General features: G+C 37.8%; 1 protein-coding gene across 1 annotated transcript in view; it reads right to left on the minus strand.

Moving 5' to 3' along the window:
• Positions 1-25,283, minus strand: part of wasla (WASP like actin nucleation promoting factor a) — a 36,471-nt gene that overhangs the window by 5,651 nt on the left and 5,537 nt on the right. The window contains exons 3-5 of the mRNA XM_078568386.1: positions 13,787-13,952; positions 12,120-12,162; positions 10,725-10,878 (exon numbers count right to left, since the gene is read on the minus strand). Coding sequence (XP_078424512.1) covers positions 10,725-10,878; positions 12,120-12,162; positions 13,787-13,938 — 349 coding nt within the window. The 5' untranslated portion in view covers positions 13,939-13,952. The remainder of the gene's footprint in view (positions 1-10,724; positions 10,879-12,119; positions 12,163-13,786; positions 13,953-25,283) is intronic.

A 25,283-nucleotide genomic window follows, 5' to 3' on the forward strand; every position in this document is an offset into this window, starting at 1 on the left:
TCCCAAGAAACAATGGATACTGTAGTCATAAGGCCTGCGATCTTTACATAAAAGAAAAATCAACTCCATCAAATACACTTAAAATGGAGATTCAATTACCACTTTTACTTCAGTTTTCATTTAATCCAATACAAACTAGGATTGTTATAATAATTTCAATCATTAAGTTTCAGTTTATTTAACAAAGGAACATTTCTACCCAGGTACGACCATCTCTAACAGATAAGCTCCTGAAATCCCATGGCCTGTTATTACCATTTGAGCAACAGAATTAGATTTACTGAGCATAGAGTGCATGCTGGAGCTTTATTTAGAACTCATGCTTGTTCCAACTATTGATCAGTTATCATATGAAGTGAATCCACAGGCCTACCTAAAAAAAAATTCATAATGCATAAAATATAATTCAAGACACTTCTATAGAAGTACTGAAAAAATATATTTGTATAATTATAAACTGATTTTACTTTTGATATGTTCATCAGATGTGAACAAATACAAACTGCACTGGCAATGTAGTAGTGCACACTGACACTGTATTACAAGTGTTTTAAGAGGGGAATAGGAGATTGGGAGAGGAGAGGAACATTTCAGAAATCACAAGTGGTATACAAATACACAAGCTTATATCTATATAAATATATTACATGCTCAACAATTTTAAAGCAGGACAGATGGGTTTTAGACTACTTTCAATAATAATATATACTTTACACCTGAATAGCTTTCAACATATAAACAAAAAAGACTCAAAATCAAATTACAATCTAATGAAGTCTAATGACAAGTTTGTAGTTAGATTGAAATATGAAGAGTCTCTCTAGGCCACAACACCAGAGAATTAGACAAGAGAACTAACTCTCTTAACTAATTAACTTCCAGGAAAACCTTCAAATTATGGCAATCTTTTACATTACAGAAACTTGCATGATCTTGATTGGCATGACCTCTTCTTGTAGCCTCCCTGCTCCTACCTTGTATAAAGGCTCAGGATCTTCACAATAATCCAGTATTTTTTTTAGGGTACTTATCTCAAAACATTTTAGTAGGAAGGATGCCCAAGAATAAACAAACAGTCTACCAGTAGATCTATTTTTTCTCCAATCATCAAAGCATGCTGTATAAACTATAGCAGCCAAGTAGTACCAATTTAGTAGAAGGAAAGACTCATTAGCTGTGATGTTTTATTCTTGCTGTCAAAATAGATCTGCCAACATTTCCTGGTGTTGGCCAAATTTAAAGAGCAATGTCTGGTAAAACATGCAAGAGACACTCCATATCAGATGATGTTAGTGGAGGAAACCTGACAAAAACAGCAATAGCTGTGGAACATGTAAAATGACCTTTAACTGGACCTTAAGTTTACTGGCTAAATGATAAAATATATTCTCTATTTTATCAGCCTTGTTATATTTGATATCACCAAGATCTTTCTACAAAATATGCATGGACATATAGAAAAAAAGAACTTTGTGCACATCTACACAGTGAAACATGCAACTTGCATCCTACCGACGGGTGGAAACAGAGGTTGCAGTAATCCCTGACCTAAATGAAGCAAAGTGCCTTGGAGAGGAATCCTGACCAAGCCCAATAAATGCTCTATGCTCATAACAAATAAAACAGAGTTGATCCAACAACTAAAGCCTATCATTTTTAACCATATAAGTCGAGGTTAAAAAGTTTCATCAAGGTTGTCTTCCAGGTAAGAATCTTCAAATTACAGGGTTTTAAACACTGGTAATTCAATTTAGGTGCAACATTCATGCAGTACATAGAAAAGATACAAAGGTGCATGAATCTACTGATCCAGGTGCCCATAACTGTAATGGTGACCAGATGTACTAGAATAAAATTGGGCTGTGGATTTAACATATTGATATTCCTGAAAATGAATCTCACAGGGAGTGTAGACCTACTTACACACTATTCTGAAAACTTGTGCAATTTGCGATATAAATCTGCACGGTAGAAGTTTTTTTTTAAGAATGGAGTTAGGATTCAACCCACCAAGACCTAGAGGTTGATGAAAAGTTTCGGCTCTGGATGTAGAAACTGACTCATGCATTCCCCAACTGAGGCAGCAAAACATTGGGTCTTCTATGTCAAAAATTGGCAAAGCTATAGCTGGAGAGGTGATAGGGGGAAGGAAGCTAAATGTGTAAAATATCCTTCTGAGCCACAGAGATGATGATTCTTTGGAAATGCAAACAGAGTAAACCCCAATTTCATTTTAGATTATTCTATAAAATCAGCTGAGGATGAATCTTCCACTTGGACAATTTCAATTGTCTATCTATCCCAGAGTCATATGAAGAACTAAGCCAGATATCACTTATGTCTGGCAGTTTTTGCCTTCAACATTTGAAGACAGAACTTTACTAGGACACCAAAAAGAAATTCACCTAACCCTACCACATAAGTCACTCTAAAACTAGCACCAATTTCAGTAATACTGTTCTTCGACAGACCCTCATCACAACAGTATATTCCTCCATTTCCTTTTCATACAGTATAGTGGTTGCTATGGAATCAGCCAAATTACAGCAGACTAAAGGACAGAATTCACTTGTGAGCAAATTGCAACAATACTTATGGGTATAAGCCTCAAACGCATTGTAATCTAGAATTTCCGAGAGACCTTCTGCAAAGAGGATTTTGGTTTCTAGAGAAGTGATAGTGTACCCATTACATTGGGTAAGCAGGTACTCTGAATGACCAGGGATGGAAAGAATCAAATAATCAAGCAAGGGAGCTACAAAGAAGCTACGAAAATTACAAAACCCACAATGCTGAACTGGCTATGCTGATCTTTAGGCTGATGGCTAAATCAGCTATTTTAGGGTCGAAATGCACGTTTACATCAGTGTAACCAAAGCACCAATATACAAATAAAATATACCTTGCTAGTGGAAACCAACAACAAAATTAACTGGGTTTTGATAAAAATCAGCCAGAGTAACCAATATCAGATCAAGCTAATTATTGTGCAATTGGGAAAAGAAATCCCAGGATTTAACATTAGTGCTTTAAGGCCAAGAAGCAGGAACCTTCAAAATATAATCCAGCTGTTAGTGCATTCCTTTCTCACACACTATGTTTTGATAAATGCAAATTTTTAAAAAAAGAAACCTCCAGCAAGCACACTTTTTTGATCAAAAACCTACCAAACCACTGTGGTGAACCTATAGAAGCAAGACAAAAAGGAAAAAAAACATTTATTTTATGTTAAGAGCCACTTTTAGTATTCAAAGGGGACACTAAAGAGCTAGTGGGACTAAACATTAAAATGGCCCAGATGGTATGGGCCCCAGAATACTGAAGAAAATTAAGAGATATCCGAAACGTAACCTTAATTTTCAACATTGGCATAATTCCTTTTTCTAGGCAAAAGGCTCAAGTGTGGTGAAAATTACATCTTTCTAAAAACACAGATAAGCTAGAAAATTAAAGGCCAAGGTGTTTTACCACACTTGTAAGACACTAGAGTCCTTGCAAGATGTGGTTAGTGTGTAGCCCAGTTATCTGTACTGGGATTGCTCTCGTTTTCTGTTTATGTAATGGATACGGAACCACAAAATTGGTTAATGACACCAAATTAAAGGGGCAAGGTAATTTGAGGAAGACAGACCGAAGGGAAGACTGAGCAGAGGGGGAAACAATGGAACTCAATGTAGAGAAATGTGAACAAGTGTATATTTCGAAAAAACAGCAAATTGAAGTATATGCCAACAGTGCAGAAGAGGAGAGATCTACAGCTGCACATAATTTGATAATTAAAATGATAGGTATACCAATACAAAAGGTGAGATTTATGTAATGCACCACTAAATACAAAAACAAGACAGAGAAGTTAAATTTTACATGACATTTGTTAGGCTTAACCCAGATCATTAGGTTAATTCAACACTCCAAGTAGAAAAACCCCACCTCGAAGGGTGCATGGGTCAGAAATAGAACAACATTGTCGCCCCAATTCTTCAACCTATAGTAGCACCACAGGGAGCACACAATTTCCTCACGTGCAGTCTGTCTGGGCACTCTGTTATGGGAAGGATATTAAAGCCATGGAAAAGCTACAAAGACTCAAAATGAAGCAAGGTATGAAAAAGAGGGTTTTTAAATAAATGGAACAGAAAAAGATGAAAGAGGAATTTACTGAGCAATCCAAAATTTTGAATGGTTAAGAGACAGTGGTAGATTATTTCTATTGGGTGGAATCTAGCATGCAGACTTGGTATTTAAAAGGACTAAGGGGGCAGGTAAAACAAATGATTTCCCCATGCTAAATTAAAGACAATGTTAGGAGAAACATTCATCCAGAAAGTGACTTGAATACATACGAACATACATATAAACTAAGAGCAGGAGTAGGCCATTCGGCCTTTCAAGCCTGCTCCACCATTCAATATCATGGCTGATCTGACTGTAACTTCCTGCCTACCCCTGATAACTTTTACCTCCTTATCAATCAAGAACCTATCTAGCTCTGCCTTAAAAATATTCAAAGACTCTGCTTCCACTGTCTTTTGAGTGTTCAAAAGACTCACGACCCTCTGGGAGAGAAAATTTATCCTCATCTCTATCTTAAATGAGTGACCCCTTATTTTTAAACCTCGACTCCTAGTTCTAGATTCTCCCACAGGAGGAAACATCCTCTCCACATCCTCTCTGTCAAGACCCCTCAGAATCAAAGGTTTCGATCAAGTTATCTCTTACTCTTCTAAATTACAGTGGATACAAGCCTAACCTGTCTAACCTTTCCTCACAGCACAACCCACCCATTCCTGGTATTAGCCTAGTAAACCTTCTCTGAACTGCTTCTAATGCATTGGATCTTGCTATAGACCACTTTGAAGCAGAATCTATAAATTCTTAAAAATGGGAATTCGATAACTGTTTGCAAAAAGGGAATATTAAAGGATACAAGAAATAAACAGAAAAACAGGATTAAACTAGGTACTTTGTATGGAGAAAAGCAGTGGTGCAGATGATAGGACAAATAATATTACAATTCAAACAGGGTATATGATTCTATTATAGGATTGCTATAACAGGATAGACTAGGATAAAGGTAACGCATGGTGCCAAATTGGAGAATGCTTTTTAGAACGCATCCAAGACTGCTTTCCTGTCAGTGTGATTCTAGACCAATAAGGGAAAGCACTGCCTCATTTAGTTATGGGAAATGAAGAGGCAGCAAGTAACTGCTGCGTAAGTAGGAGAACAATTTGGAAATAGTAATCATAACATAGTTAAATTCAATGTAAGAATAGACAGGATATGAAGAAAAAATGTAAGGGTGGTAAACTGGAAAAAAAATTTAAGTTCTGCAAGATAAAGAGGATCTGCTTCAAACTATAGGCTGAATAAGCTTTATCCGAAACCCCTGGGGCCAATTGCGTTTTGATTTTCAGATAGCGGATCTATCCGTATATACAGTAGGCCTAGGCTACTTACGTTAAAATAGCCTAAGCTAGCTATAGTCTACAAATACGAGGTTGTTTCTCCATTTGCCAACTCACATACCAGGTAAGAGGTAGGGTTACACTTATTACACCTGTAAGATAATATTACATTGTTTTATTAATAAATAGATTAACTGCATAGCTGTTCAAAAAAAAAATTCGGTTTTTGGCTATTTTCGGTTTTCAGATGGAAGGATAAATATTGGACCTGTAATTGGGTGGAAAAGTTAGCAAACTAAGTCTTTGGAGAGGGGAAATCTTGAAATATGAGTTAGAGTGCAGAATAGATACATTTCTATAAAAAGGCAAAGAGTGTACAAATAGATTGCAGGCAGATGGGAAATAAAAATCACAAACAGAAAGAAGTCACGATAAAACTACTGATAACACTCTAAAATCTTACTACTGCGTATACCTGTCAACATTTTCCTTAACTTTGTATATCTGTATATATAATGAAAACTGCCCTTGTGCAAGGGTCATGCTATAATTGCACATTCCCTTCTGTGATGATCCTGTAGCACCATTGCAACCAAGAGGGTGTATTACAGCGTGACAAATTTATATAGACAATTTACATTATAAATGCAAACACAGGAAATTATATAACTTAAGTAGAAATATGAAGATTGAGTTTGATTTAAAAATGGAGATCACTTAATCCAATTATCCTGAAGGACTTTATTTCGTCTCAACTCCTCATGTTCAACACCACAAGATATACTAGTTATAAAGAAAATTAATATAAAAAATGCATTGGATAGATTAAAACGTTTAAAAAAGAGAAAATAAAATGTCTAGCAGATATTATTAAAAGGTAAAAGCACGGCTTTTATAATCACATTCGAAGTGAGGGGTGGATTACTTTTAGATGAAAGTGGAAATCTATTTGCGGAGGTGGCAGCAATAAATTAAACATTTTGCTTTTTCTTAAGAATCAAAATGAGAACAAAGATGTGGAGCAGTCAGAGGTTACTGCAGGAAAGGAATTGGTATTATAATTAAAATAAAAAGAACTCTGAGCTCTGGTTGCATGCATCCTAGACAGAGAGGATGTTAACAGAAGCGTTGACCACAATAGTTCAATCCTCCTTAGTTATGGAAATTGTACTTTGTGCCTGAAGGGTAGTCAATGCAACACTTGTTAAAAACAGATAGTGAGATGTCAGTCGTGAGCAAACTCACTAGTAAACATTTCAAAATGCAATCAAGGACTTGTTAAAGCAAATTCTGTTTAATATTTTAGCCTTTTAATTAAATGACCGATCGTGCATATGATTTTGTTTAAGCCATTTCATAAGGTATTTCATGGGGCTGTTATAAAAACTCAGGTGTGCAGTTGGTCACTGTTAACGTTAGACTAGGGTAGTCAAGATAATTTGGATTTTTAAAATTTAGCAGGGTTACAGAATAATGGGACCCTAATGAGGAGACACTAGGACAAGAGAAGGAAAGGACTGAGAAATGGGAGGAAGAAAAAGGGGAAGTTTGAGGCAGTGCAGGGAAAGGGTTGGTGGATGTGGATGAAAATGAATCCAATCCACGCCTTCCTGCTCAGTGAGGGGACCTAGGTCATTATATATTTGCAGTGATGCCTATAGGCACAATACCTTTAGAATTCTGAGACACTCATTTTCTTTTGTATACAAAATAGATGTGGCATGGAGCTAAAATTGAGCTAAAAAGCTAGCTGACAGACAAGGGACAAAAACATTTAGGTGGATGGATGCTGTGTCTCAAATTATAGAAGGATCAGAAGAAGTGATATATCCCAGTAACCAGTTCTGGTATTTTGTACTTGACAATTTGGAGTTCCAATGCTTTCTTAGACAGCCTCCCACCTTGCTCCCACCATAGGTTTGAGCTCATTTAAAACTCTGCTGCCTTTGTCCTAACTGGCACCAAATCCCATTCACAGATCACTCCTGTGCTCGCTGACCTAAATGGATTCCCAGTTCAACAATGTCGTAATTTTAAAATGCTCATCCTCATTTTCAATTCCCTGAAAGGCCTTTTCTTTATCTTTACCCTTCCTTATCTCTAACCTCCTCCACCCCTACTACTGTGCTCTTACAATTCTGACCTCTTGCACGTTGTCGATTCTAATCACTCCATCTTTATGTTTTTAACTTCCTGCCTCTCCCTCCCCTGCCCTTTTAAGACGCTCTTCAAAACGTTTCTCTTTGACCAAACATTTGGTCACCAGTCCTCCAATATCTTGTGTGGCTCAATGTCAAAGGTTGTTTAATAACACTTAGTAAAATATCTCAAGACATTTCACTATGTTAAAGACAATATGTAAACATACATAAACATTTCTATAAAAGGCGTTGTGCACAGGAAACAATTTTGAAATTTGATGACCCACAGGTAGAGGATTTGGCAAGCAGTAAAAAATGGCTGGAAGAAAAGGTGGTCCAATGATATGGACCGATAGGTGGCAGAGGGAAGTTACTGTTGAGGTGATGATACATTTTGCGTGGGAAATAGGGAATCGTAGTTTAAATTTCAAAATGAAAGATATTGAAGTGCAGATGTGCAAAGATCTAAAGGTTCAACACCTTATTCTCTCGACAGTTAATGCAGATAAAGCCATAAAGAGAGAACATTAGCACTTTGAGTTTTAAGATGAATTGAACATCAGTACAGGAACAGAGGTAATGATAAATTTACACACCTAATGATCAGCCAGAGTTAGAGTACTGTGCGAGTTTTTGAACCCTTTACTATAAAAAATACATTAAAAAGTGATAACATTTAAAGGGTAGTTTCACCAGGAATGGGAATCTAATTATTAAGTGTGACTGAAGATAATAGTGTTAATCTTCAGGGAGTTTAATATTCTGAATAGTTGCAATTGGGTGAGCAGACAAAGACAATTTCCTCAAGTTGAGGAGCCAGTGACAATAGATCAGCATTTTAAAATTGTCAAGACTAAGAGGAGGAATTGGAAGAAATCAATTGAGGCAGAAACTTGTTTTTTTATTAAAAATGGAAAGGCAGCTAAATAAAACAAAAACAAAATTACCTGGAAAAACTCAGCAGTTCTGACAGCGTCTGCGGAGAGGGATACAGTTAATGTTTCGAGTCCGAATGACTCTTCATCAGAACTAAGGAAAAATAGAAAAGAGGTGGAATATAAGCTGGTTTAAGGGGGGGTGGGACAGGTAGAGCTGGATAGAGGGCCAGTGATAGGTGGAGATTGCCAAGAGATGTTATAGACAAAAGGACAAAGGGGTGTTGACGGTGGTGATATTAGCTAAGAAATGTGATAATAGGGACATTAAGGGTAGAAAGCAGGACGAGCAAGGGACAGATAGCCCTAGTGGGGGGGATCGAAATTGGCTAAAAAGGTAGAGATAAAACGATGGGTGGAAATACATTTGAAAATAATGGAAATAGGTGGGAAAAGAAAAATATATATAAATTATTGGAAAAAGGGAGATTGGAAAGGGAGTGGGGATGGAGGAGAGAGTTTATGATCTAAAGTTGTTGAACTCAATATTCAGTCCGGAAGGCTGTAAACTGCCGAGTCGGAAGATGAGGTGCTGTTCCTCCAGTTTGCACTGAACTTCACTGGAACATTGCAGCAGGCCAAGGACAGACATGTGGGCATGAGAGCAGGGTGGAGTGTTGAAATGGCAAGCGACAGGGAGGTCTGGGTCATGCTTGCGGACAGACCGAACGTGTTCCGCAAAGCGGTCACCCAGTCTGCGTTTGGTCTCTCCAATGTAGAGGAAACTGCATTGGGAGCAGCGAATGCAGTAGACTAAATTGAGGGAAGTGCAAGTGAAATGCTGCTTCACTTGAAAGGAGTGTTTGGGCCCTTGGACGAGGGGGGAAGTAAAGGGGCAGGTGTTGCACCTTCTGCGGCCTCATCTACCCTCACACCTTCCTCTCCCTCCCAGAACCATGATAGGGTCCCCCTTGTCCTCACGTATCACCCCACCAGCCTCCACATTCAAAGGATCATCCTCCGCCATTTCCGCCAACTCCAGCATGATGCCACCACCAAACACATCTTCCCTTCACCCCCCCCCCGGCGGCATTTTGCAGGGATCATTCCCTCCGGGACACCCCGGTCCACTCCTCCATCACCCCCTACACCTCAACCCCCTCACACGCAACCGCAGAAGGTGCAACACCTGCCCCTTTACTTCTCCCCCTCCTCACCGTCCAAGGGCCCAAACACTCCTTTTGTTTTTGTTCTAGATTTCCAGCATCCGCAGTATTTTGCTTTTATATTAAGGCAGCTAAATACTTGTAGCAGAGGTCGATATGGAACTTTGGCAGGGTCAGGGGAGGGGAAAACTTCTGGATAGTGGGGTTTGTTTTGGATTGTATCAGCAAATATAGACAGCAGAAACTGCGGTTCATGCAGCCTTCCTTTACAGAAACTTCAATGATTCAAATATGGAATGGCTCACCATGTGGATATCGAGGCAGAGGATTTAATAATTCAAAAGAGAATTAGAACATAGAAATGTTTTAAAAGGGGGGTAGGGTAAAAGAATCAGACTAAGATGATCCAAGGTAGAACTGGCTTAGATTTATGGGCCAAATGAAATCACAATACAGAAGACAGTCAATTCATACATAATTCATAATGCTTGGCCCTCAGAACCTGAATGTAGAATATAAATTTCTAACTTAAGGCATAATTTGAAACTCTGAAAAATTAGCTTCAAGTTTGAAATACTGAATTTGAGAGAACTGAGTGATGCAATAGAGTAATCACTAGTGTTTCTTTTCTAGGAGCTGGGTTCTAGTTGGTTTGAAAACATCATCTCTTTGCAGCTCACAGTTCCACAATTACTAGCAAGGTTACTCAGTTTGTTGCCTAGGACACATTACCGATAATTACATAAAGTTACTGAAGACAATCTCCAAGGTACTGGGACTTATGGCTCATCTACGAGAGCCAAAATAGAGTCCAAAAAACCTAGAGCAAGAACGATAGAGAAAAACACTCAAAACGTAACACTATGATTGAAATCAATGCGTGACGCGGAGGTCACAAAAGAATCAAGTAGGCTAGGATGGCACTGGAAGCTGAGCATTTTCCCCCACCCATCCCCCAAAATATAACAATTAGACAATAGAAAATTTAATGTGAGGATTGTGCCAAAAATAGTAAAATTTCGATTCAAAGACCTGTGATAAACCATTGTTGTTAAGTCTCAAACTCTGGCAAACATTGAAATTGGTCAACAAGTTGTGGTCCAGAAAATACAGTTGAATAAGTAGCTAACTTACCCTGTCTGCGCAACTCATTTTTGACAGCTTCAACTCCTCCCTTTTTCTCTATAAAATCGTATATAATTTTTGATGTTTCTTTATCCTTCAGCTGTGACTCAGAAATACCACACATGTCAAACAGATGCTTCAATTCAGGATCCAGATTATTCAGCTGTAAATAAAATGAACATGGATATTTAGGCAATTAAAGTTGACGCAACAGAAATACAGGGAGAAAATTAAAAGGAGTTGTACTGAATTTCATACATAGCCCCATTATCATATTATAAAATTGTTCAGTTTACATTCACTAAATATGCAACAATGCTAGGTAGGGGTCAATCTACTTGGACCTATCCAAGAATTGGACACTAAGTCCTGATGTCAATTCAGTGCATTGCTCAGCAATAAGGATTGTACAATGCAGTTGACCAGAATGTTACATTTTTACTTGCATGATGTGTGTTCAAATGCAGCTTTCACTGAGACATGAAATGTCTTGCTCAGCTTTCAGCAAGGAGCTTCAGTTTAATTCGACAGCATCTATCCATTCCTACTTAAGATCACATCCTACGATCCATAGTATGGAAAGGCCCTCAAGAACAGCATATATGGCAAGTGAAGGATTATAATGATGCAATAATGGTGATCGCATTCTGGTTTAAAACTAAGCAAATCTGTTTTACTCTGCATCTAGCACTTGACCAATGAATACTTGATATCGATAAGAAAATTTTCATTTCTGATGGATATTCATCTGCAAGTACAACCTTTTCAACACTCCAGTTGTCTCAGTTTTCTGTTTTGTAAAATTATGGGGGTGGTGTTTGTCAAGTTATAATTTTATATTTGAACACAAGGGATGTCTGCTGAATTCTTGCTACCAAACGAATCAATGTATTTAAGCAACTTGTTTCAAAGTAATAACAGGAGCAACAAGTACATATGGCTTCAACTCAAGTGACAATTCCTTCATTTTCTGTAAAATAAAAATAATCTAGGTTGTAGTTCCTGTGTTTAAGATAATTAATTCAAATCAAAAACTTGAACACATGAAAGAATCCCTGTTTCTCATAGCAAGTTTGCAACCAACTATCAAACATCACCAATTCCTTTGCATGACATATTCAAAGTAATTCTACAATCTCAATAGGCAGGTCAAAGAGGAATGATTTTTCAATCTGCTTTCTCCATGAACACAGAATCATGGAATCATAGGGATAAAGCCCAGGCACAGCATGCCTATGAGCACACCTACAAACAGGACACAAAACAAATGTGCCCACTTAAAGCAAAATAGTTTCTATCTGGAGATCAAGACAATAACCCTTCATATCTAGATATGTGAAGGTTTGCAAATATTTAAAAGAAAACATGTCCTCAGATGATTTCAAAGTAGATAACTTTACTTACATCAAAACCTGTATTTGGGTCCCAGCCAACATGTCCTATATGCCTGTAAGTAGGAAGGATACAAACCAGATGAAAATTTACAATACAGAATACAAGATGTATTTTAAAAGAGGCATTTTTAAAGCAACACACATCAGGAAAGTACTAAGCTGAATTCAAAGGAACATTTTAAGGATAATTTCTTCTTTCTAATTTGACCCTACTCCCTCTGTTCTCTTTCTCTACTGAAAGAAGTGACTCGGGTCAGTACAATTTCACAGATACTGGTTCTCAAGTGCCTTTCTTAAAGGCTATTCTTCACATGTTGATCCAACATCTGGTGCTGGTGGCCAAATGGACTATTGGAAATCACAGCGGAAACCAACCTGGCCTTCAAGTGGAATCCTCACATGCATTCTAGCAGTAAGGGCAGGCTGGGTAGAAATCATAAGTGGGAACCCTGACTGATTTCCCGTCCCGCCCCCCCCCCCCCATCCTTTCTTTAGCTCAAGGATTAAAGATAATTGTAGAAGTCTTTACTAAAATAGGTTAGCGAGTAGTTTGATTCAGTAAAAATGACTTTTTAATTTAAGAACATTCTTTCAGGACTTTTAGTATAAATTCATTATCAGCACTTTTTCTCCTCCATAAGTTCAACATATTAAAGTTTCAACCGCAATTTTAGTGATACCAATGCTTGCATTTCTTCATTGGAAAGAAACAAATGACTTGCAAGCATCAAGAACATTACTTTTACCTTTTTCAAATGAAAAAAGAAAAATGTAACAAATTCTTCATTAATACACTTGAGCCTTTCATTACGGATGCAGTAAATTAGTGGCACTTTGGTGGTCCTCAACTATTATGCGGACAAACATCAGTCAGAATTGGATATACAACCTAACAATCATAAACCATGTTTGGAATAATGCGTTTTCTATACACCATTTACTATATCATTGTACAATTTGTTTGAACTGCCTTCCTTTTTTTCCCCAGAAGGAATATAAAATGACATCTGAGTGAGTTTAGGACCCAGATGACTTGTTACAATTATACAATAGTGAAGCATGTGGAGGGATACATAAAAATGGTACAAATGGCAGGAACCACATGTATATACCACAACCTATTTTGAAATTTAAAATGTTAGCGAATGTTGCATTTTCAAGCAGAGCTCAATGAATTATTTGAAATGATTTATATTTTGTGTTTTGCATCTCCTTACATTTGCTCTAACATTTAGAGTAAAAACTTAGACATGTTATTCACTTCAGTTTTTAAAAGAAAATCCATCCTCGAAAACACTGTTATAACTTGGCAAGTTTTGTCAGTATGCATGCTGACTCCAAGATTATAACTTTCAGTACTGCAACTCCACCCATTGTTCTTTATTACCAATGAGATGCTCTCTTTAATTTACAGAAGTGGTGCTGAAAACAATTTGCAAACAGAAAATCTGAGGTATAATGGAGAAGCTTACAAAACAGTTACGAGCACAAATTAACTAAGCAACTTCCTCCTTGGTTTGCAGTTTCACAGATCTGAAATCTTAAGCCAGCAAACAATTATAGTGTACTCTGGTCAGCCATCATTCTATGCAGAATCATTAAAAAGAAATTGGAACCTACATGCAGAAAGGATTTTTAAGAAAGTCACTTAAGTACTGATCAATCAAGAATCCTTACTGGAAGTTACTTGGTGTGCCAATGTCCGCCTTAGTCAATTTCTTCTTTTTACCTTTTACTTTCTTCTTATCTTTGGCATATACAAAATTGTTAACCTGTGCATTGTATCGAACATTGGTAATTTCTGGATTCTTAATGTCAACTGTAGCCATAGGAAGAGATGGTCCTGAGGTGGAAGGAAAAAAACACAGGATTCATCATTGGTTTTGTAACTTGAGTGGTTTCCTACCTTCATACTTCTTTCTTCAGGTAATAGTCCTTGGGAGAAAAAGAGTTGGTTGGGGGGGGGGGGGGGGGGGGGGGGGGGTGCAGGGGTGCAGAAGATGGGAGTACAAGCTAGAACACATTTTCCCTTCCTTCCATTCCTGCAGTGTATATGAGCCTGATGATTGACTAACTATTTCTCTTCCCACAACGCAGCCACAATGTCATTTAGTCTCTTGGCTGAAGCAAACATTTTAAGTCAGCATTGTAATTGCATCCTCCAAGATAAGGCAGTCTTGACAACAAACTAGTTTATATTTGAGTCTAGCATAGATAAAAGAATCATTGTTATGATTTCTAGTTAAAGTTGTTCTCTCCAGTACCTTCAAGATATAACTCCTTCAGCTCCTCCAGACTAACCTACCCAAATACTGAAATTGTATCTAATGTTCAAAAATTAAGAACCGTATAATAAAAACGCTCAGCATGGGAATGGTAACAAAAAGTAATACAAATAAAAATGCAACTTGCTCCTCAGCCCTGGAAAAACAAACAGTATATTTTGAGAGAAAAGAAAAAGGATGATCTAGAGCGCTTTATACTGAAGTGACCAAATGATTCACAATGGAAAACTGTTGTGAAAGGCAAACCGCAACTCAAACTCCTAGAATTAGATCTTAAAAGCCACATTGAACAATGAAAGATTGCATGAAAGGGAGTTTTCAGACTTAGTAGAGCACCAGTGTTGTCTCTTTTTGGTGCATGTCCTGCAGAAATTAAGTTAAATCATTTACCCGTTAGAAATGAAGAGTTTGATGCAATAGTTAGCAAATTTCAGTAACTATCTTAACAACCAGACGGACCCAAGTTCTAACAGTGATTGATCCAACTGAAATTGCAGATTGCTCCTGAAAGGTAGTGGGGTCCAATCTTCATCATTGCCATATAGGCTTTCTGAAATGCTGAGCCTAATCTCATAAACCAAATATAAACACTGCGATGTGCTCCATTGAGGGAGAGGGGTTTGAAGGAATGCAATCCATGTTTCCAGTCTTACAACAAACTGAATTTCAATCTCTACAGTTGTTGCCTCCACGGCTGTCCATTTACATTAATTACAGTTGATTCATTTCGACTCTCATCTGATCCCCATTGTTACTTCAATCTTGACCAACTCTCATCACCTTTATGTTCAGATACTCCACACATTCCTTGCTAGCTTCCCCAAATTCAAACTGGAGTAGGTTGCAACATTTTAAAAGCTTCATATTATCCTACATAAGTTATTTTCATCATCATTCTGTTTTCACCCATCTCCAATAGTTTACAGAATAACAGAATTGTTATAGTGCAGGTAGTGGTCATTTGACCCATAGTGTCTGCACTGGCTCTCCGAATGACCAAGTCACCTAGTTCCGTTCTCCTGCCTTCTCCCAGCAACCCTGCACATTCTTCCTTTTCAGATAACAGTCTAATCCCCTTTTGAAAGCTTCAATTAAACCTGCTTCCAATACACAGAGACAGTACATTCCAGACCCTAACCACTTGCTACGTGAAAAAGTGTTCTCTCATATCACTTGTCTTTTACTAAAGACTTTAAAATCTGTGCCCTCTCATTCTTGATCTTTCACAAGTGGGAACAGTTTCTCCCCATCTACTATGTCCAGACCCATTCCTTCATTACATCAAATTCAAAACCTTTATCATTCTTGTATATGGCCCTCTGTAACTTGATAATTTCTACCTCTGCTCTGTCCTCCAGCCCTTTATAGTATTAAATGCTTCCCACTCATGGCTTCCTTTGCATTTCCCAACCATGGTAGCAGGGCCTTCAGCCATCTTGGCCCATGCTCTCATTCTCCATAAAGCACTCCCTCCATTTTACTAGATCACCTCCTTCAAAAACCTTAAAGATACCAGTTATCTCATCCAAGTTTCCTCCCAACATTATCCATTGTCCAGTTTCAGCTCTGAAGCTCATTGGGGTTGTTCTATAAAACTGAAAATTGCTATTGGAATTAAACTGGTTTAATAACAAGCTGTTCTGTGCAAAATTAGCTTCCGTTGTACAAAATAAATCAGACAAGAATAGTTTGCCTGACAGGTTCCAATTTTCAGACAATTGACTGTGGTTTACAGTATCCAAGTGGACTTAAATATCCTGAGTTGAATGTACCCACCTTGGAATAATTGAAAGACGATGAGTTCTGATAAATGGCCTTATCCATACCACTCTTAACTGCAGCTTGTTCTTCAAGAAAGCTGACTGAAACTCAACTATACAGCTAAATGTTGTACGGGAGGTTGGTTTGCTTTAATGCATGTGTGTAATTGGAGGAATAACAACAGGATAACTATATGAGCAAAATACTGCAGATGCTGGAAATCTGAAATAAAAACAAAATGCTGGTCTGGCAGCATCTGTGGAGAGAGAAACAGTTAACCTCGAGTCCAATACGGATGAAGAGTCATATTAGACTCAAAATGTTAACTTTCTCTTTTGCACCTTTTGGACGACGGGACGGTCCTATGAGGAAAGATCGACAAGACTATTCTCTAGAGTTCAGAAGAATGAGGGGCGATCTCATTGAAGTGCATAATTTTTTATTATATATACAGGGCTCGACAGGGTAGAATGCAGGAAGGGCGTTACCCTTGGTTGGGGGGAGGGGGGTGTGAGGTGGGAGGGGTCTAGAACCAGGGGACACAGTCTCAGAATAAGGGGTAGGCCATTTAGTACCAGGATTAGGAGGAGTTTCTTCAAAGGGTGGTGAATCTTTGGAATTCTCTATCCCAGAGGGCTGTGGAGGCTCAGTCATTGAGTATGTTCAAAGCAGAGGTTGACAGATTTCTAGATACCAATGACAGCAAGGGTACGGGGATATTGCAGGAAGCTGCGTTGAGGTAGAATATCAGCTATGATCAAGTTAAATGGTGGAGTAGGCTCAAGGGGCCAAATGGCCTACTCCTGCTCCTATGTCCGCCCCTCCAGTTATCTACAAACCAGAGGATTGTAGAGATTTGGCAAGTCTGAAGGAAGCACAGAGAAGTGATGGCTAAGTGGCCACCCTGTTTCACAGGTCATTTATTCATTCTGTGAAAAGCTTACTTTACAGTTGTGCTTTTCCAAATACTATTTCCGTTGCAGCTTTAAGCAGTAGTGGGGACTGTTACCGATGCAGTTGGTGAAGCTGAGTTATTTAAACATCCCAGAGGGAAACTTTAAACACCTGTCATAACTTACAATTTTAAGTGTTATGTTTGAGATGTGGCTCAAAATTCAGGAATCAGACCACCAGTTCAAGGTTTTACATTAAACTAAATGAAACATTTTATTAATTTACACAGGTTAAAATATATACACATGGCTACAAATTACTACTATCATAACTTTTAACAAATTCCCAAACTAATTTCCATTAAGGCAACAGCAACCCATAGACTTAAGCAGACACCAGACAACGCATTTTCACCTTATGGATTCAAAAATTAGGTTCTTTTCGTTTTGGTCCCTGTGGAGACAGTTGGAGGCTTACAGCTGCCTTTTCATCTCACATTGCCTCTGCCCTGCACACCAGAAAACTGCTGAAGTTTTACCTACCACCGCCCATTGAATGTAAATTCTTATTGTATCACTAGTCTCTTCTAACAATAAACCCCCTTTCATAGTACCAATTTTATTAGTGATATAAACATATTGCTTGGTCTCTGCTAGCTAGGTGCCAGAATTACTCCCCTTCTTGAATGCTCTGTTCAACAAAATGCAAATGCACTCTCTCTCTTACATCTCAAAACTAGTACACATCAAAGCACCCAGGCCAGCTGGCTTTAATCCAGTTAAGACACACCCACAGACTAAACCTTTATTTTTAAAAGAAAAATATTTTCCAATAATATTATACACATCAATAGCTTCACGACATCCCCCCTCCTTATCGGAAAATTAACTGTCATAATTCTAAAGGACAGCCCAGAAAGACGTCCCAGGTTTTTAAAAAAAATGTCCCACTTTCCTTTAGGCTTCAAACTCTTGATAATGCATCTGTAAACAGATTTTCTCTTCCAGCAATATGTATAATACGTAGATTATATGGTTGTAATAATAGGCTCCATCTAAAAAGCCTTGCACTTTTGTCTCAAAATTTGTCCAAAAACCTAAAAGGATTAAGGTCTGTATAAACGATAGTTTCTGATGAATTGTTTGCAACATAAGTTTCAAAATGCTGCAACGCTAACACCAAACTCAAAGTCTCTTTTTCGATCGCTGAATATCTTCTCTGTTGTACATTCAGCTTCTGTGAAAAATACCCGATCAGTTTTTCAATTCCAATGTCATCCTCTTGTATCAGTGCAGCTCCAATGCCTGCGTCGCTTACGTCAACAGCCAACTTGAATTGCTTGGCATAACTGGGTACTGCCAACACTGGTGTCGTAGTTAATACAGTTTTCAAACTGTCGAATGACTTCTGACACTCGTGTCCATTGAAACTTCTTGTTCTTTTTTAATTGTTCAGTCAGTGGAACAACCACTTGGCTAAAATTTGGTACAAATTTCCGGTAAAACCCACTCAAAACTTCTCATTTTGTTGTAGGCACTGAGAAATCCACGATAGCCTTTACTTTCGCATCTATCAAAGCCACCTTACCATGTCCAACGTATGACCTAGATATGTAACTTGCACTTTTGCAAATTTACTTTTAGCCAAGTTCATCACCAAATTAGCTTCTTGTAGTCGAGTAAATAATTCTTCCAGATGCTGTAAATGCTCCTCCCACGTCTGACTGGAAACAATTAGATCAATATAAACCGCACAATTGCTTAGGCCCACAATTACTTTGTCAGTCTTTGAAATGTCACAGGTGCATTCTTCATACCAAATGGCATGACGTCAAGCTGATATAGTCCACTTGGCATTACAAAAGCTGATAATCTCCTTTGCTCTCTCCAACAAAGGTACCTGCCAATATCCTTTAGGCAAGTCAATCTGAGAGATAAATTTCGATTGCAATGTTTCTCAATGCAATCCTCCAACTGTGGTATGGGATATGAATCTGCTTTTGTCACCACATTCATCTTTCGATACTCCACACAGTCTGTGTTCTCCATCCGGTTTCGGTACCAGTATAATAGGCGATCTCCAGTTACTGCAACTAGACTCAATTATATCATTTTGAAGCATGAAATCAATTTCTTTTTGTACTTGTGATAACTTTGCCAGATTTAATCTATAATGTTGTTGCCTTATTGAAGATGATATTCCTATACATACATCACGTAAAGCTAAATGGTGTATTTCCCAACTTATTTCCACAAATAGGTTTGTGTGACTGTAATAGCTTTTCCAAATCTCTGACATTTGCTTGGAAGGTAACTCAAAATATTTATTTAAATTTTCAAGCACCCCCTCATTATCCAATTTTATTAGAGGAAAATCAATTTCAGAGTCCTGCACTTCCACCTCTTTCTCGTCATTCACCACCATTAATACCTCTTTTGTTCCTTTTCCCTGTCAAAGTACTTATTAAGCATATTTAAATGACACACCCTCTGCTTCTTTCTTCCATCAGGAGTATTTATTAAATAACTTACTTCACTCAATTTCTTTTCAATCCTGTAAGGCCCACTAAATCTTGCATTTAATGAATCACCTAGTATTGATAACAAAACTAATACTTTCTCTCCAGAAACAAAACTGCGAATTTTAGCCTCATCTGCTTTCACTTCCATCACTTGCTGTGATATCTTTAAATGTTCCCTAGCCAGCTCGCATGTTCTATTCAATCTTTCCCTGAAATTTGATACGTAATCCGGGAGAGTAGTTTCTGAATTTTGACCCACCAATTTCTCTTGAATCAATTTCAGTGGTCGCCTTACCTCATGACCATAAACTAGTTCAAAAGGGCTAAAACCAGTGGATGCATTAGGAGCATCTCCAATAGCAAATAACAAAAATGGAATTCCTGTATCCCAATCCTGTGCATAATCCTGACAATATGCTGTTATCATAGTTTTTAAAGTTTGATGCCATTTTCCCAAAGCTCCTCGTGACTCTGGATGATAAGCTGTTGACTTAAACCGTTTTATCCCCAAACTGTTCATTACTTCCTTAAACAGCTGTGACATTAAATTTGACCTCTGATCTGATTGTGTTTCTTTAGGTGAGCCATATCATGTGAAAAATTTAATTAACTCCTCCACAATCTTCTTAGTTATAATATTTCTTAAAAGGTATTGCTTCAGGAAACCTGGTAGACACATCCATTATTGTTAATAAATATTGACTGCCACTTATATAATCTTGGAGACACAATCAATCATGATCCTGGTAAAAGGCTCTTCAAATGCTGATATTGGGATTAAAGGCACCGGGTTAATCACTGCTTGTGGCTTTCTTGTTATTTGACATGTACAACAGTTCTACAGAATTTGACCACATCCCTATGCAATCCTCGCCAAAAAAACCTTTATCTATTCCTGTGTTTTCCTAATTCCTAAATGTACCCCCATTGGAATTTCATGAGCAATCCTCAGAATCTCATTTCTATACCCTAATGGGATAACAATCTGATGCACCTCCCTCCAGCCTTCATTTGCTGAGACATGATCCGACTGTCATTTTCTCATTAAAATATTCCCTCGAAGATAACATACTGGAATATATTTTGCTTCTATTTCTGAATAAGCTTTCTGAAATAACTGTTTTAATTGCAAATCATTTTTCTGTAATTCCACTAACCTCTGAGTTAAACATTTCAGCTGAATTGTCCTGCATTCCTTTCTCCTGAGCAATGTTATCAAATACAGTTGCCAGCTATTTGGATTTCGACACCTTCTTGCCTTTGAGCTGCCTGCCTATCTTGTTTATCCCCTATGGGCCTTTGATCTCATTATAACACAACCAGGAAGCAATCCAGGGTGGTCCTTATGTAGCACTTCTGCTCAACTACCATAGGCATCACCCACATTTGAGATCCAGCTATATCATTACCCAAAATAAATGAATCCCTGCGACGGGCAATTTTTCCACCACTCCAACTATAGCTTCACTCATCTTCCATTTGCTCTTTAAATTTACCTTCCACAATGGAATAGATTTAGCTTCTCCATGAACCCCACCTTCTCCTGCAACACTCCCTTTGAACAACAAATATCACTATCCCACAACATTAAGGATTGACTAGCCCGTGTCTCTTAAAATTTTAAGATCTTTACCTACTCCACCCTGTACACATGAAAAAACTTTCCCTTCACATACAAAGTCAACATTTTTGCAACCAGTTCCCCAGTATTCGAGTAAACTGTGAACACAATCCCACTTCTTTACCTTTCACTGATTCTTCCTTTCACCTGTACACAAACCACTGGTTTCTCCTGTGCCTGAACCTTAGAACCCACGGTACTTTTACTTCCAGAGCTTTTCTGTACCCCAATAATACGTACAGATTTTTTCTGCAACCTCCACCACACTGACTTTTTGTGCCCCACTTTATTACAATGGAAACACCCTCAATTTTCGAATGTCACTTCTACCTTCAGCACCTTCCTTTCTACCCTGAGAAAAAACTTCCTGGGAACTTCCAGCTACTCCTCCTCTTCCCTGACTACCTACCCTCCTTTCACCTTCCCACTTTTTACCCTTTTCTAATTTGAAAGGGTGACAGAAAAAAAGTTTAGCTCTATGAACTAACTCAATCATCAGCTATCTCCGCTGCTTGTCTTACAGGATCAATCCTCTGTTCCTCCACATGGGTTCTCACTACCGAAGGGATTGAATCTTTAAATTCTTCCAAAAGAATGACTTCCCTAAGAACTGCATAGGTTGTCTTTATTTTTAATGCCTGTATCTTTGTTTTACTCTTTCAAACTCAATTTAAGTTTGCCCAGGCTGTTTTCTCATATTCCTAAATTTCTGCCTGCATGCTTCAGGAACCAACTCATATGCACTCAAAAATAGTTTTTTTCACCACATCATAATTCACTGACATTTCTTCTGAAATATACCTCATATGCCCTACCTAACGACTTAGACTGTAATAATAATGTCCAGTTTTCCTGTGGCCATTTCATCTGTTAAGCTAGCTTCTCAAATGTAATAAAGAATGCTTCAATACCTTTTTCCCCAAACTTTGGAAGAGCTTACACAAAATTAAACATATCCCCACTGGGTCTACTCTAGAGATAAATCCTTCCTCACCTACTGACATCTCTTTCCTAACTGTCAATATTTTCGGTTGGAATTCTCTCTCTTTCCTCCTTCTCCATCTTCACAATTTCTAATTCCCTTGCTTCTAATTCAAGCTTTTTCAGCTCCTGTCCTTGTTCAAATTCAACCGTCTTCGTTTGCAACTGAAGTCTCACTACCTCCAGCTGTGACTCACTAGTGTCAGGTTTCACTTCCAACTGTAGATGCTGTGCTATACTTTTAACTAATAATGATTTCCTAGTCACTGCAGATAACCCCAATTTTAACTTATCTGCCAACTCTTAACTTACTTTTGATTATTTTCTCCAACCTAATCAGAGTTATCTCTTTTAGTCCCAGACAAGTCTTAGCAATTGCCAAAGCCATCTTGCAGTTGCACTACTTCTAAAATACCTCACCAACTCCTGAATTCAAAGTGCCTCTCATACTCGTAAGCTTAGGATTCACCAATTCCTAACCAATCAAGGAATTAGAAATATAAATTATCCCGTCAAGAGCCCCCAGTTGTTATGATGCAGTTGTTAAAGCTGAGTTATTTAAAAATCCCAGAGGGAAAATTTAAACAATTGTCATAATCCACAATTTTAAGTGTTATGTTTGAGATGTGACTCAAAATTCAGGAATCAGACCACCAGTTCGGGGTTTTACATTAAACTAAATGAAACATTTTATTAATTTATACATGTTAAAATATATATACACATGGCTACAAATTACTACTATCATAACTTTTAACAAATTCCCAAACTAATATCCATTAAGGCAACAGCAACCCATAGACTTAACCAGACACCAGACCGCATTTTCACCGTACAAATTCAAAATGAGATTCTTTTCACTTTGGTTTCTCTGGAGGCAGTTGAAGGCTTACAGCTGCCTTTGGATCTCACATTGCCTCTGCCCTGCACATTCGAAAACTGAAGTTATACTTGCCACCGCCCGTTGAATGTAAATTCTCATTGTATCACTAGCTTCTAACAATAAAACCCCTTTCATAGTACCAATTTTATTAGCAATATAAACATATGGCATGGTATCTGCTAGATAGGTGTCAGTTTTCAACCCACTTCTTCAATGCTCTATTCAAAAAAATGTAAATGCACGCTCTCTTACATATCAAAACTAGTACTCAAAGCACCCAGACTAGCTGGCTTAATCCAATTAAGACACACCTACAGACTGAACCTCTATTTTAAAAGAAAAATACTTTCCAATAATATTATATATATTAATAGCTTCATGTCAGGGGCAGAGGCACGCCAGAGCATATGGAGGGAAAGGTTTAAGAATATGCACAATGAAGATGAACAGCAGTCTAAAATATGCAGACAGGTTAACAAAAATCTATGAATATGAAACATGGTTTTAAGGATTGAGAGGCAGGTATATGGAGTTAGGTCACAGATCACCCGTGATTGCATAGAATGGCAGAAATGCCTAGAAGGGTTAAATAACCTACAGATATAAAAATAAAAAGCTAAAAGCTACTGCGGATGCTGGAAATCCGAAACAAGAACAGAATTACCTGGAAAAACTCAGCAGGTCTGGCAGCATCGGTGGAGAAGAAATCAGTTAACGTTTCGAGTCTTCATGACCGAAGGGTTCTGCCGAAGGGTCATGAAGACTCGAAACGTTAACTGATTTCTTCTCCACCGATGCTGCCAGACCTGCTGAGTTTTTCCAGGTAATTCTGTTTTTGTTTTAAATAACCTACTCCTGTTCCTAGGTTCAACAGGGATAAAGAGAACAGGTAGTTTAGTAGAGTAGGATAGTGATTGTTACTGGATGAGTGATCCAGAGACACCAGTTCAAATACCACATCAGCTAGGGAATTTAAATTCAGCTGGTGAAATAAAAATTTGGAATAAAAGGCTAGTATCAGTAATGGTGACCATGAAACTACTGGATCGTTGTAAAATTCACCTGGTTCAATCATGTCCTTTAGGGGAAGAAATCTGTGATCTCGTGTGTAACCCCAGACCCACAGTAACATTGGTTAACTCTTAATTGCCCCTAAGATGGCCTAGCAAATCACTCAGTTGTATTCAAGACAGTGGCTCACCATCATCTTCTCAAAGTTAGTTAGGGATAGACAATAAATGCTGGCCTTACCAGTGAAGCTTCCATCTCATGAATCAATAGTTAACAAATGTCATTACTTAGTATACTATTGAAAAAAGCCAATTACTATTTAGTATTTGGGTGGTTCTCTGAATGAGTCAAAAGTAATCTTCTGAAACATCTACAACAGTACCATGCGTATTTTACATCTAAAGAGGCAGATTAGCTGATGATAAATCAGAACTATGCACACTTATACAACAAGCACTATTAAAAGTTCCAACCCAATGAACATGACAATTTTCCTGTTGAAATTAATGCAAGGGGGAAATGTTGAAGGACTGAACTTCTACAATACTCAAGTCTCTTGACTATTGAAGTTTCACATTGTGATTGATGACTTGGCAGATGAAATTGCTTCAATATTGGTGAAAAGCCACAAGTGAACAACTTATAGTAAATGTGACATATTAAAAAACATACTTTTTAGTTTAGATCTGTGCTTCTGTGCACGAGATACAAGATACAAGCAGAAGCAATTACATTCACTATCCTTAAGCACAGCCATATTTACTCAGCAACTTTTTTCCAATCATTAACCAAGCACTTTCTTCAGCAGTGCAAAACAAGTAGCAGCAGCGCAAACCTCACCCGAGGTTATAACTTGGCAAAAGTTTGAAACACTTATGATACCAAACAAAATCCTCTAAAGTTGTAGCAGAAAATGCTGCATAGAACATTCTGCCACTCAAATTTCTCAGATATTGAATCTTTGTAGATTGGGATAAAGGGCTCGGGAGTACCTCTGAAGTTCAAAACTCATGAGTTCATAAAGATAAATTTCATAATAACACCAGTTCATTTTTCTGCTCAAAATTATTTTTTCTGGTTAATTTAAGTAGCTTATTCTATCAGAGCATTCAACTAAGTAGTTGGCTTTTGCCATTTAGAAAACAGTAGATCTTAAGAAATTACAAAATCAGCATATTTTGCACAATCATTAATACTCAATGCAATCTTTTCTTATC

This window comes from Cetorhinus maximus, chromosome 22, assembly GCF_964194155.1.
Source record: "Cetorhinus maximus chromosome 22, sCetMax3.hap1.1, whole genome shotgun sequence".
In the NCBI taxonomy this organism is placed as follows: domain Eukaryota; kingdom Metazoa; phylum Chordata; class Chondrichthyes; order Lamniformes; family Cetorhinidae; genus Cetorhinus; species Cetorhinus maximus.